This window comes from Chiroxiphia lanceolata, chromosome 1 (genome assembly GCF_009829145.1).
Source record: "Chiroxiphia lanceolata isolate bChiLan1 chromosome 1, bChiLan1.pri, whole genome shotgun sequence".
Classification (NCBI taxonomy): domain Eukaryota; kingdom Metazoa; phylum Chordata; class Aves; order Passeriformes; family Pipridae; genus Chiroxiphia; species Chiroxiphia lanceolata.
Window position 1 is genome coordinate 43,962,755 of NC_045637.1, and position 14,126 is coordinate 43,976,880.

Below are 14,126 nucleotides of genomic sequence, written 5' to 3' on the forward strand. Positions count from 1 at the left end.
CAAGTGAATCATAGAATATTCTGAGTTGGAAGGGATATATGAGAATCATTGAGTCCAACATCTGGCCCTGCAAAAATCAAAAAAATCACATGATATGCTTGAGAGTATTGTCCAAATGCTTCTTGAACTCTGTCATGCTTGGTGCTGTGACCACTTTCCTAGAGAGTCTGTTCCAATGCCCAACCACGCTCTGGGTAAAGAAACTTTTGCTAATATCCAAGCTAGACCTCCCCTGACACAGCTTAATTCCATTCCCTCAGGTCCCGTCACTAATCACCAGAGAGATCAGTGAGAAATACTCATTTGAGTTACAACAGTAAGCCCTGTAGGATACTAAAAGAATCAACAGAGCTAGTGGACACAGTGGAATGGGACAAGACAGTTCTCTCAGTAGGCCATCTGAACGAGAAATCCTTCATTTGGAGAGCTCAGGAGCTCACTCCTGGAGAATAGTCCCGAGCACATCCAATTCACCCGCACAGACCTGGCCTTTCTGTATGCACAATAACTCAAGTCCAGCAATGCTCATCTGAAGTCTCCCACCATAGGTGAGGGAGATGTCATGTCACTGTTTCTACATTGCAGGGGATAAACAATAGGAAGCTTAGTAATTACAGACAAAACTTCATTAGATCTAGTAACAGGGTGACAGTCTCAAACTTCATGTGTAATAGAATTTCCTTGAGAAATGGTGCATTGGTTATAAGAGAAATAAGAGATGGCTGTCAGGAGAAGTGCAGGAGCATTGTTGGTACATCTCTCACACACTATTCTGAAGGAAGCACGGAGCTTCACTAGAAACTATAAATAATATGCTGAAGTGGGGTATGAAATCCATGAATCCCTGTACTTTGTCTGGCTGGGATGCAGTTAACTTTCTTTATAGCAGTCTGCATGGTGCTGTGTTTTAGATTTGTGGCTAAAAAAGAGTTCATAACACATTGCTGTTTTAGCTACTGCTGAATAGTGCTTGCACAGCACCCATGCCTTTTTTTTCTCCTATTTTGTCCCCTTCCAGAGTTGTCTGGGGATGGGGAAGAAGCTGGAGGGGACATAGCAAGACAGATGGCCTCACCTGGTCAAAAGTACAGTCCATACCATATAATGTCATGCTCAACCATAAAACTGGGGTAGGGAAAGATGGGGTGGGGAGTTTTGTCTTCCAAGGCAGACACTGCTCGATGATTAGCTGGGGATCAGTGTGCTTTTGGGAGGTGGTGAGTGACCACCTTTGCATCACTTGTTCTTGAGGTTTTTTGTAATTTTTTCCTTCTCTGTCATTCAACTACCTTTATCCCAAGTCATGAGTTTGGTTGCTTTTGCTCTCCCTATATTCTTTCCCATCCCACTGGGGGCTGGCTGGGGATTGAGCAACTGTTCATGTGGTTCCTTAGCAGCTGGCAAGGGTCAACCCACTACAGATAGCCCAAATAAAAGATGTAGTCTTTTGGAGACCTTTATCCCTCTTCATTGCTACCTGTGTATTGCAGCATCTTCGTCTCAAGAAGCTACTGACTAAAATAATACCATCAAAAAATCTGATGTAGAAAATCCCTTTTTCCTGTTTGGCCAAATCAGCCCATTTTCATGCAGTTTTGGTCTCACAATATTAAATCATTTGTGCAATGGAGATTTGAGGTGGAAAGCTTGCATAAATTTTACTGACACTGCATAGCAACTGGCTTGGTCTATCACAGTAAAACATTTCTAGGAAGTACTTACGCATTTCTGCAAACAGCTGCCTTCTTTCTGCCATGGTATTTCCTCTTTTCCCACAATCTTCAATCATTCTGGAAGACAAAATCATGTGAAAACATTAAGTGTTATTCCCAGACTGAACATACATACATAAGCATCCAAAATTGATCCTGAAGAACCTTTGAGGTTGACTGGTGCTCCATGTGTACCCAATGCCTTTTGCCAGCCTCTCTGTGGCGTGGTTTGTGAAGAACCTGGTCCCCAAATTGTCCTCCATTCCCTAGACTCTGCTTTCCAGCATTTGTTCTCCCCCCGCCCCTCTCTCCCAAAGGCAGTGTTCAGTTTTTCTGCTTGATGTAACTAACTGGCTTACATAATACAAGCTCTGAATTCATTTTATGTTTTCTTAAATAAGGAATCTTCAGTTTAAATTATGTAAGAGAGAAAAAAATCATAAAATATTTGGATATTATTTTATAGTCTAGAAAATGACTTTCTAGCCAATTCTGAGTGGAGGAGACAAAAAAAAAATCCCAAACAAGAGCAATTAAATCTCTACTCCACAACAAAATACCCTCTATTTACTCAAGCAAACACGCTCCAAATATTCATTCAAATTCAAGACCGATATCGCTAATTGAATGACTTTCAGCAAAAGGCTCAGAAGTAAGAATATATTCTCCTTCAGTTTTCAGATATAAAAATATTCTGAATATTTTGAAGAGCACTACTGCTGGATGGAGCATAGAGAAACGAGACAGCTTTCTTCACAGCCAGCATTCAAACCATAAAAGACTAAAGCCTTCAGAGTAAAGATAAACATCTATAGCAGCACTAGCGTCAGCATCACCACTTCCTATGGGTAATCACTCTGGCGAACCAATATCCCTTCCTCCCTGCCAAGTCTGGTTAGGGCTTCTGACCCACATGTTAATCTACATCCTCATATCAACCAGACTGTGTAAAATAACATCAAACTGCCTGGATTATAAAGGATATGCTCTGTAGAAGCCTGCAATCAAAAATATTGCACCACATCCCATAGCAAACCCCCATATGCATTCAACAGGAAGGATAAAAGTACTGGATGCTTAAGTGTAACATCATCAAAGAACAAAAGATAGAAAACCAGCTTCCTTTTATTTCTCAAAGAAAGAAAGGAAACCATATAAGAGGTGTTTTGCTGTGTGCATTTTTTTTTTCCCTTTCAAAATGCACTGATCAAATGAAGTGGTGGGACATTATAATTACTTTTTCCAAATAGCCTTTTCAATTCTCAGAGTACTGATAAAGACTCTGCTAAAGTGCTATCTTTGGTGGACATTTTGTGATGTGAGCAGCAGTCCCACTAGGAAGGGGACAAAGGGTATGGCTGCAGCCTCTTTGTAGGGATATTCAAGTTCACCCTTAGGCTCTCATTCAGCCAGGAGTGATACGGATATGTGTAGCATGGCATTAACTCTGAACTAACATATTCTGCCTTTCTGCAGAGACAACAGCTCTCAGTATAGTGCTTTACAGAAGTGGTCACACAGCCTCTGATCTGGAGGTAGCTGGTGTCTTGCTAGCTTGGAGGTGTCAGGGAAGACTCACACCTACCTGCTAAACAAAATAAACATCAAGATATGACAGACCCAACCAGCATCCTAATTAGACAGCAAGAAGTAATATATTTTTTACATGAATCAGCCTTAAATCTCTGCCCATAAAAAATTAAAAATAATGTAATTTCACTAATACTAGGTGTCAAATTTGCCATGGAAAACAACCAGATCTTGTAGGAAAGGTGGGTTAATAAAGTTCTTTGAAAAGATTGTATCTTCTATCAGGCAGGGGAGTTGAGTGAATACTTCAGGGCAAATACAATTTTAGATTAACACTGATTATTTGTAGAGTTGGTCGTAGGTCATCATAATTTTCTCTGACATGTCCTACATTCAGAATTAATCTACAACGTGCAGCTTGTTTTCAGACTGCATACTAGTCATATTATTTGACTGAGATTGGGTTAATTTCACTTTGATACAAGGATTACATCCTCTTCTTTCAGTTTCTTGATACAATTTACACTTAAATCTTACAGATTTTTCTCCATTTAATAATTTGTTGTTTTCATTTCACCATTGTTCTCCATCATTCATAAAACAATCACTATCTCACAGCGACTGCCATGAACTTAATTGAAAACTTTATCAAAAGCAACTTTATTTTCACTTCCCTCATACTGCCATTTGGAGAAAAATATTCCTTAGCTATTGGTTTTAGATATCTACAGAGCATCCACTGGAATATGGCTTATTCACCAAGCAGAAGAATTTTCCCAGTCAAAATTAAGTAAAAAAGGTACTTTTCAAATCATGCAAATTGTACAGCAAGTTCTCCACTTCCTTCAGAGAGCCCATTCCTGAAGTGTCCTTTCAGTGGGGTGAAAAAATCTTTAACTGGTTTTCTCTTTTTTGCACTTCATCTTCCCTTTACTTTCACTGTTTTTATCTCCCTTTGTAAAAATGTTCCCTGGACCTGATCATCATTTTTCAGAATGTCCCCTTATCTTCTGAAATTGAATCACCCTTTTCACTGCTGGGGCTTATGAGGATTACCAGGCCTGACAAATAACTTTATATTTATAAACGCACAATTCAGGCTTCCTTGGAGAGAGAAGAAACTTTGTATTTATATTTTTAAGACTCTTCTGGCACTAGATATTTTTGCAGATTTTCAAATAGCCTTCATCCCAAATGACAATACTAAAATCTTCTGCAATAAGGTAAATGCCATTAAGCTAACCAGAACATTAGGGGTGGCAGTATTTTCAGATAGATACCTTCTATTCCTCCTTCACACATTTTCCTGATAGAAGAAAAATAATAGATGATGCTCATCAGTATTGTTACTTTCGGGTCGCCATTGACAAGAATTCACTCGACTGTGTCTTCCAAGTTTTTCACATGCATTTTTAACTCTAGAATGTGCTACAGCCCAGGCTCAGCTAATGCTGTTGGTCATGGCGCTGGGCATGTCCCTTTCCAGCCTTGTTCCCTGTGATCCAGCTCACAGGTACACAGCTTTGCTCTGTAACTCAGATTACAGAGACTCACGCTTTGAGCCTGGGATGAGTTCAGCTCAGTCCCTGGGGCTGGCCCTGAGCATAATTGACCACAATCATGTTCCAATATTTTTTATTTTGCTCATAGCACGTCAAGTCACAGAAAAAGAGTACAACTTGTTCTACAGGGGAAAAGAGCAAATCAGAAAGTAAACTTTAAAAAACAGAATAAATTACCAGAGACATAATTTTGAAAAATAGTAATTAATGTATACTTTTCTCATAGTAGGGATTAGATTATATTTGTCTTCTATGGATCCCTTCCACTATCTTTTTCCCTTCATTTTTCTCCCCAGGAAATAGCTCCTCCATTGCAGGTAAGGAGAACACATACCGTGCATCTAATTAAAATTCTTGTCACGAGCTAATTAGTAAGGTACCAATTAACATGGTATTAAGGCTTCAATATATTACAGACATTCCAGAGCAGAAATCGTTCCAAGCATAAGGTTTCCAGCATCTGAAAAAGATACTGTGTTTCATTTTTACCCATGTTTCAAGCTGAAAACTTATGACATTAGTAGTGCTAGAGAGAAAAGAATAAATAAAGGAAGCATGTAGTTTGATTGGAACTATTTTGACTGCAATTTCATCTTCATGCTTATCATGTATCAGAAGTATAGGTGGTCTATTTTTTAATATACATTTTTGGTTTATAAAATCTGGGTGGGAATATCATATAATATACATAAGGTGAGAACTAGAAGCCTCATTTTTCTTTCCTTTGCTGTTGTGCTGCTTGAATTATGAGTACTGTTAATAATCTCTCTCACACATAAATGTTTTTCTTGTTTTAGTATTTATAGGGTAAATAATATATTTTATTTAAACCCTGTTTTATGTCATTCTTCTCACAAATGGTATATTTCCAGTATATTGCCATTTTTTGAGCTATCTCTGTGCAAAATAAAAGGAATGCCGGCTACAATTAAATCACTAGCTCCAAAATAACAATCTATCCGGGTTTCAGCTGGGATAGAGTTAATTTTCTTCTTAGTAGCTGGTACAGTGCTGTGTTTTGGATTTAGTATGAGAATCATATTCTTACCACACCAGTGACTTAGTTGACGCTAAGCAGCCAAGGACTTTTCAGTTTCCCATGCTCTGCCAGTAAGCAGGTGCACAAATGGCTGGAAGGCAGCATAGTCAGGACAGCTGACCCAAACTGGCCAAAGGGATGTCTCACACTACAGAGCATCATGCCCTGTATATAAATTGAAGGGAATTGGCCAGAAGGTGCCGATTGCTTCTTGGGGACAGAATGGGCATTGGTCAGCAGGTGGTGAAAAACTGTATTGGGCATCACTTATTTATCTCCTGCTGTATTCCTCTCTCTCTCTCATTATTATTATTATTACTATTATTATATTTTGCTTTGTTTCAATTATTAATCTGTTCTTATCTCAATCCACGAGTTTCACTTTATTTTTTCTGATTTCCCCTACTACCAGGGGTGAAATAAGCAAGCAGTTGTGTAGGACTTAGTAACCAGCCAGGATTAAACTTAGTTACCAGCTGGGATGACATCACCAAAAGAAGCAATTCCCTCTATACCTGCAGAAGGTGCTCCCCTACGGAAAGTTCCATGCAGTTCCCAGGAGACTGTCGAAAATTCCTGACCTAACACGCGCACACACAGTTTGACGAGTCTGAGAAAAGCCACTCCATTAACACTTCCACAAATCCCTATCCCGTTTGTCTGTGACAGATGAAGTGCCCCAGGGAGGCAGCATGCATGCCAGTGAGGAAACTGCCCACTGAAATTGATTAATTCTGGCATGAAAAATTTATCCAGTCCCATGTGATGGTTGTGATGCAGCTGCGTGTTCGACAAAAGAGGCTCCGAATCCTGGCCAGTGACACTTCTGACAGTCTTTCAGGCTGGATAAAAGTTGTTTATTCCATCGAAGCACGCACAGAGGAAAAAGAGGAATACTTGTCTCTGCCCCAGTCTTGTCCAGTTGAGCTCACTGGGGCTCTGAAGCTCTGGCAGCGTTTTGGGATACAACTTCTAGACAGAGGTTTTGTACGACAAGACTGGTAAACCCAACAGTGAGTATCTTGAGATATCACCATTCATTAGAAAGTATCAACCAGGATCAAGCATTCTTTATCTGAACAATCTGTAGTTCCCTAGTGAGGAAATCTTGATCTCCTGATATAGATAGCTATTTTTTTTTTCTTCCATGAAATGTCAAATGTTAGATATTCACTTTGGTATTCCTGGGAATTAGAAACATTAGGATGTAGAGAAATGTACTGGTTTCTCAGTGGCTATTTTTTATGCAGTTGACAAATCTGATGCTATTTTCTATGCAGCTATGGTCAATATTTAAAGCCAACTTTGAGCAGACAACAGTACCATTTTTCAGCAGCACAGGCTTCTTGTCTGCCATTTCTTGGAACAGTTTAATCAAAATGCCCTCCATACATAACAAATTGCTATTTTTTTTTTTAGGATTTACCAGCATCAGAAATTTAGATTTATGAAAATGAAAGAGTGTGCTAGGGTCTAGTTTACAGTGACTTTATGAGGAACTTAAAAGCTGTAGTCAGCAGCTAGGATTGGAGTGCTGTTCATGCAGGATTTGTAAAAATATGAGAGAGAAGATTTTCTGTAGATTTTTTTTTTCTCTTCTCCCATTTTCTCCAAATTCAGCCCTCTTAGGCAGATACTGCTCAGCTAACTAGAAGAGCTATGCCTGCTTATTTCAAAGTGAATTTGGACTGGAGAACAGAGAGTTAAAAGGGACAGTGAGTGCTAGATAAAACCATATTTGTGAAGCCACCAACCTCAGCAATCCTTGTAGTTAATAATGAGAATCATGAAGGGCCATTTCAGAGCCCTCTTCCCCTTAATGGATTTATTGGTGCCTTATGAATGTCTTGTTCCACATGTTTTAATGAAGTAGATCCCTAATAGGTCTCTCTCAGCTTTACATTTCAGGACTAATCTTTGGCACTGTAATAAAATTGGTCAATGCTCTTTCCTGAGGCTAGGTATAATTGCATTGCACTTACAGTGCATGCTTGTGTTTTATCTAGATAAGCTTTTTACAATGGAGAAGGAAAACAAAAGCTGTTGCTAAGTTCATCTCCAACATTTCCAGCAAGTCAGACTCTTCTTATTTTTGTCATATTTCACAAATTTAGTATTAGGGAAAAAATACCTCTCTTGATTTACTCCTTTAGTGAAATTTGTCTTTTGTTTTTTAAGAAGGAATTTTCCAACGTATTTTTCATCAGCTCCCCTTTTGGGAGCTTCATATCCTTAATGGGAAACTGTCAAAAATGCCTAATAAGGCACTCACTGCAACTCATTTTCATAATGCACAGTCTTCAAGGAAGTTTGTATGCTAGGCAAATCTTATCTATGAGGTCTAAAAAACAAGTGTGAAGAGATTCATTACTAAAGAAACACAAAAACCCAAATGTTAATTTGGGGACAGAAAACATGAGAGTCAAAAGAGACTAATTTCATATTTAATACTATATAGAGTCAGCATTCTACCAGAGGATGCTAGGACAAAAGAACTATCAGTCCTTTTCCATGTGCACTAGGCATTATCAAGTTTAGGAATTCGAAATGTTACTAACTAGGCCCAAATATATACCAAAATCCTTATTTTTCTGCTTTTCATGGGTACTTGTACAGTATAATTTTCCACTTTTCTCTGCAACATGAAGAACTTCTCTTAGAGAATTGTACTATTCCAGACATAAAAAAGATTTAAGAAAACAAGTATTCAAGACTTAAATATATGTGAAACTTTAAAAAGCTGTCTTACAGGCATTTTTTAGATAAATTTTTCTGGTCATGCTCTTTTTGAGTCAGCCTTCCTGACACTACAAGAAAGTACTCTACTGGATGAAACTGGATGGAAAGAAAACTAATTTTTCATCCTTTGAGAGTATAAAATTATCTAATCAAATAATTTGTCACCCCCAAAAAACTTTTTTCCAGTTAACTGGTACAGATTTAAATATAGCTTTTCAAAGTTTAAATCAAATGCTATAATAAAATTATATTTTGTCTAAGTTTTATTAAATATTTTTAAAACAAATACAGCAGATACTGACTTCCTTTACACTCATGCACGACGTTTCAGAGCCTTAATGCAATTGAGGGGTAGTTAGATATAACCTCCACTAATAGTAATTTATTTTTCGTTACACTCAAAACACATTCCAGAAAAAGAAGAAACCCCCAAAACTCACATACAGAAGTTGATGATATACAACACAAAATCTGCTTGTCTGATGTGTTAATACTTTAATGGAGTTTTGCCATGCCCTCATTTTGGAGCTGGACTTCACCCACATGGCAGTTTTTCCTCCAAAATAAGTTTCGTGAAAATTATTTTTCTAAAACCCAAGATCAATAAAGAACTGATGACCTTCGAACACTCAAGTTTGCAATTCTACTTCTTTCAGTAGTTTAGGCAAGGCATAATTCATATGGAAAACTGTAATGAAATGCAAGGGATAAAAAGTTATAAGGACTTTCTCACACAAAGCATTTAATTGATACTCTGATACTTCGGTAGTCTGGTCCTCTCTCTGGTCTTTTTATTTGCCATTGTAGAGGCACAAAGGAGGTTGCAGGATTTCAAATATAATTAAAACCCTACTTAGTCAAAGGGATCTTTCAGTTCTCCTTGTGCTGCTGTAATTAAACCCAAATTTATTTGAATAAGCTGTCAGTGATACAATTGTGTTAGGAATCATTTCCTGGCTTCTGCCAATTTTAATAATACAAGTTGTCAGTTTTTGTAAATATGGATTTGATGATTATTTGCTGTAACCTAGGACAGTAGGCACTTTCATCTCCTTAGAATTATAAAAACAACTAAATAAATCAAATGGTAGCTGTGGGAGAAGAGACATTCACAGGCAATTGAAATTATTGAGATCCTTTGCGTGTATTGCGAAAATCTCACTAAAACTGAGTACTGTGAGCAAGCAAACAAATTAGTTAATAGAGAGGTGGTTGGCTTTTGTCATCTTTCCTGATGAAAAGTTTTGGCACCCAAACAATTAATGAAAGAGCCATTGATTCAGAGAAGTTGAAAAAAACTTTATCAGACATGAAGAGTTTTCCATTATTCAACTGACAATCAAGAAAAATTTAAGCTTTTTCATCTTTATGTCTGAAATAGACCCCTTTGGGGTTTTTTCACTTTTCAATTTTCTGAAATATTATAACAGATTTATAGGAAAAAAAAGTATTAACTATAGTTAAACACAGCTTAAAAAAAGAATCTTTAAAAATTATTCCATGGAAATTCAAGTCTCTCCAGATCTAATTGGTGGAAAGGTGGAAAATGAATTACTAATGAAAGATGAGACACTGATGAAATTGTTTACGTGTACTCTTTCATAGTGGTAGCTGTTAATTTGTCTGGAAGTTCAGTGAGAGCAGGCACTAGGACAGAAGAATGGCACTAGGATGGGAATTAACACATTTAGGAACATATTTGGGTTAAGTATATATCTTCTGAGACAAAGAAAGCTTTGATTATTGAGTCTGTACGAATCTCATGCAGAGAGAAATCAGATCCTTAATGGAAATAGGAGCAGCCTAAAAGGCCGATCTAATTAACATCTGAAGAAGGCATTTTTAGCAATTAGGTGTTGTCAGGGAATAAAGAAATGTGAGATTTTCTTTTTTTTACCTGGCCATATCCCTTCCATGAGTGGTCTGATGACTTGGGTAAGTGGTACAGCTTGATCACTCTGGTAATTGGATTCAGCTGAAGATTCTTTTAAAGCAGATGTCAACTTCTTCCTTTTAATTCTGTTTTCAAGCACCAGATCTCATTAAAGGACACACGTCCATGTCTCTAATTTTGTGGTGTAAAAAGAAGTTCCACGTGCATTGTTAAAATGATTTCACTAGGCAGCCTTAGCTATAATAATCCAGTCCTCAAGATATTCAGTTAAGATACTAACTCTTCCAAAGTCAGAATGATTAAAATCAGTTTCTGTACATTTTTGTTCCATAACTGCCTGCCTGCATGCCCATGAATAACCACACAAGCAGTACAGTCCTTATATGCAACAGAAACAGAACAGGTAGGCTAGCAGTACCATGTGATAATAGAAGAAACAGCAAAGAAAACAGCAATGACATGTCTAAATTTGTAAGAAATTAAGTGACAAGAAATTACAGGTCAATACAATAATTTCTGAGTTCTAATGGTGAATGCACAGGAAAGGCAAAGTCAGATGGGCTCCAATTCAACAAAAGCTTTCTTTAATCTGTCCTTATCCCGCAAAGCCTTTACACACACACTGAACTCAAAGCACATGCTTGAATTCAGTTGTGCTGACCGAGTACTTAGCTGAAGAAGAATGGACTGCTAAACCAGGCTCAAAGGTTTTCTATTTAGTCCTTAATAAATGTCTAAAAAAAAAAGGACAGCTTACAAACAGTGTATATAAAGGGGAATGTACTTGGAAATAGCACTTCAAGGAGGAATCAGAATATCTCCCAATACAAGATAAGCTTTAGTCACGTAACAGAGAACATACCTCCTCTGCACCTGATGTGGAAGTTTACAGAGTACTGAGGCCGTTTCGAAAGCAAAAGGAACTAAAGAATTAAAGAGAAGAGTGTTAAGAAACAGAATAATCTTTCTCCTTTTCATTCTTCTCTTCATTATTTGGATGTATATAGAGATGCTATTCAGGACACTCTTATGAAAGTAAATCACTTAGGGAACTACACTTCATGCCAGTTTATACTTTACTGGTTATTCCTAAAGTATCCAACCACAAAAGGCTAGCATAAGCTTTTCTTTTACAAAACTGTCTTTGATGCAAATGTATTCTGTCTTTGCCTCCCAGCAAATTTACGCCTCCTGTTGCTGAAGTACTCTCGGTACAGTATTACCATACCCTTTCACATTAGTCTAGCTAGTTTATTTCAGTGGTTAATAAGGTGCAGCTATTTATTAAGGAGCAAAAATTTTTGCAAAACTATCCATTTAATAAACAGTAAGTTAGTAATTCCCTCACTACAACATCATTATGTTAGACTTAAGGCTGTGGAGGGCTGTAATAACTTCAAACAATTAATGGAAAAAACCACCTGTATTTCAACAGCTAAAGGATGACAGGAAATGAAAATAAATGCAAACAAACAAACAAACAAGGACAGCTTGATATGCACTATTGGCTAGTTTATTTTCTCAAATAAAAACCCTAATATTCTAAATTACTTTTAACCTAATTAAAATCTGACATTATTTTATTAGGCAATGTCATTATTACAATAACATGCAGAAGAAAATGAAATACAATACAATTATGTAGCAAATCGTCTCATATACTAAGCCAGAACAGAAAGCTAATGCTTGAAATATTGAATGCAAAGATAATGGCTGGTGATGCTTGTAAATGGACACAGTAGAAACAGGCTGCTACATCCTATTCAGGGATCTGTTTCTCTCCTCTCAGATCCACACATTAAATCTAACACTGGTTGGACCCTGCTTAACTTGAGTTACTGTTGTATATGCTTGAAGAGGAACATTTTAATAAACCAGTATTAATTATATTGCAAAAGAACATTTAGGTTATAAAAATCCCTCCAACGCAGCATAAACATCTCAGCTGCTAGAAATATGCTTGTAAGCAGACTTTCGTCTGGAGAAATTTCAGTGTCCTGAATTTAATCTTCCCCTGGCAAGAAGGGAATGTGAAGAAAGCCAAGGGAAGCACAAGAAAGCCCAGAAGCAGCACAGCTAAGCAGGCTGGCACCTATTGCTGTAAAGATTCCTGATGTGCTTTAAAATCCCCAAATGGTTGTTAAAAGATTTTTCTTCATGTAAAATGAAGTACATCTCTTCTTAGAAACACTCAGGTAAAGGTAGTCAAGAGAGAAGACATGCTCCTACACAAGCATTGCTCTAGGATGCACAGAATGCATCAACTTTTGTGGAAAAATGACTTTTGTATCACTAACAACAGGAAATGAGGTGACAAAACAGTCAAGACACAGTCACACAGCACTTTATATTTGTACACGCTTCTGTCATGTTCCACCGAAGACTAAACATCCTCAAACTAATACCTCTTTCTTTTGAAAAGATCTCATTTTCCTTCTAACACAACAGAGCAGTTCTAGGAGAACCAACTCGAAAACCACTCCAGGGAGCAACTCCGATCTGCAACTCCCAGCTGCAAAGGTGTCAGTCAGTTCCAAGATTCACCACACTTACAGAGTTATTTCACAAAGACCAGTCACTAAAAATCAACAGCCATGAACTGTGAGAAAGCCTCACAGCTGGCAGAAGAAGAGGAAGGGATGGTCAGTGTGAAAGAGAAGAGACACCCTAGAAGAAAGCATGGGACGTTAAGGCCTCCAGCAGCTTGCAAGACACAATATATTCTGGGAGAGAGAATACCAATGCAAACTGTTACAAGCTAATTTTTATGTGAAATGTGTTGGTTCTGAGCGGCTAAAACCCTGAGCAGATACTTCCACTAGGAAGCACTGACCACATCACAACCACGTACCACAGCAGTCCAGCAGCTGCAATAAGCAGAATGGCCAGGGTATTCGTGGTCACTTAGGCCACAAACCCCAGAGTATTACAGGAATCCTTGCAGACCAGTAGCCTCTCCAAGCTTGGATTTTGACATGAGAAACACACTTGAGTTCACTGTCACAGGTGACAATTTACCTGGGCAATTATGACCATCAGGTAGCTACAGACCAACTTCCCCCTCAGAGGCAGTTTTGCTGAGCCAGCAGCCAGCTTGCCAGTATGATGCTCCTGCCACACACCGAACCACTGCTTTCAGAGTCTGCTTTTCAGACCAGGTAACTTCAGAGAACAACAGAAACTGGAATCGAGTTACAACTGCCACACCACTGCCTGGACAAAACCATGTTCAACTGAACACTGTTGATAAATGGAGACAATCCTTAAACTGGTCCAGAGGCATCTAAATTGAAGTCATTTGAGTTGGTAATAAGCAGATTTGAGCTAAGCTGCTTAATGATATTTGCAAACAAGAGTAAGTACATTTGCACCTCAGGTGTCATTTGCTTAATTCTGAGACCATGTCTAATATTCTTCTGAGTATTCTGGCAAGAAAGCTGCAGTGTATTTTTGGTCTGCCTTATCAAATGCATCACATCAGAGTACGAAGCAAGAAACCTTCTCCTTCTGTTTGGCTCTGGTTCAACTACACTAAACTACTATATTCTGGTTTAGGCACCAAGTTGTCTGGAAGCCATTGACTGTGTGGAAGGAGAGAGGCGGAGAGATGGGAAAATACTCAGAGGGTTAAGACTGGAGGGTCTGATTTC

At 38.1% G+C, this 14,126-nt stretch overlaps 1 protein-coding gene across 12 annotated transcripts in view; it reads right to left on the reverse strand.

The window, feature by feature from the left end:
• DTNA (dystrobrevin alpha) overlaps positions 1-14,126 on the reverse strand; it is a 225,419-nt gene that overhangs the window by 95,999 nt on the left and 115,294 nt on the right. For all 12 annotated transcript variants that reach the window (XM_032676102.1, XM_032676155.1, XM_032676147.1 and 9 more), the window contains one exon: positions 1,723-1,790. In XM_032676102.1, coding sequence (XP_032531993.1) covers positions 1,723-1,789 — 67 coding nt within the window. In that variant the 5' untranslated portion in view covers position 1,790. Of the gene's footprint in view, positions 1-1,722; positions 1,791-14,126 lie in introns of those variants that run through there.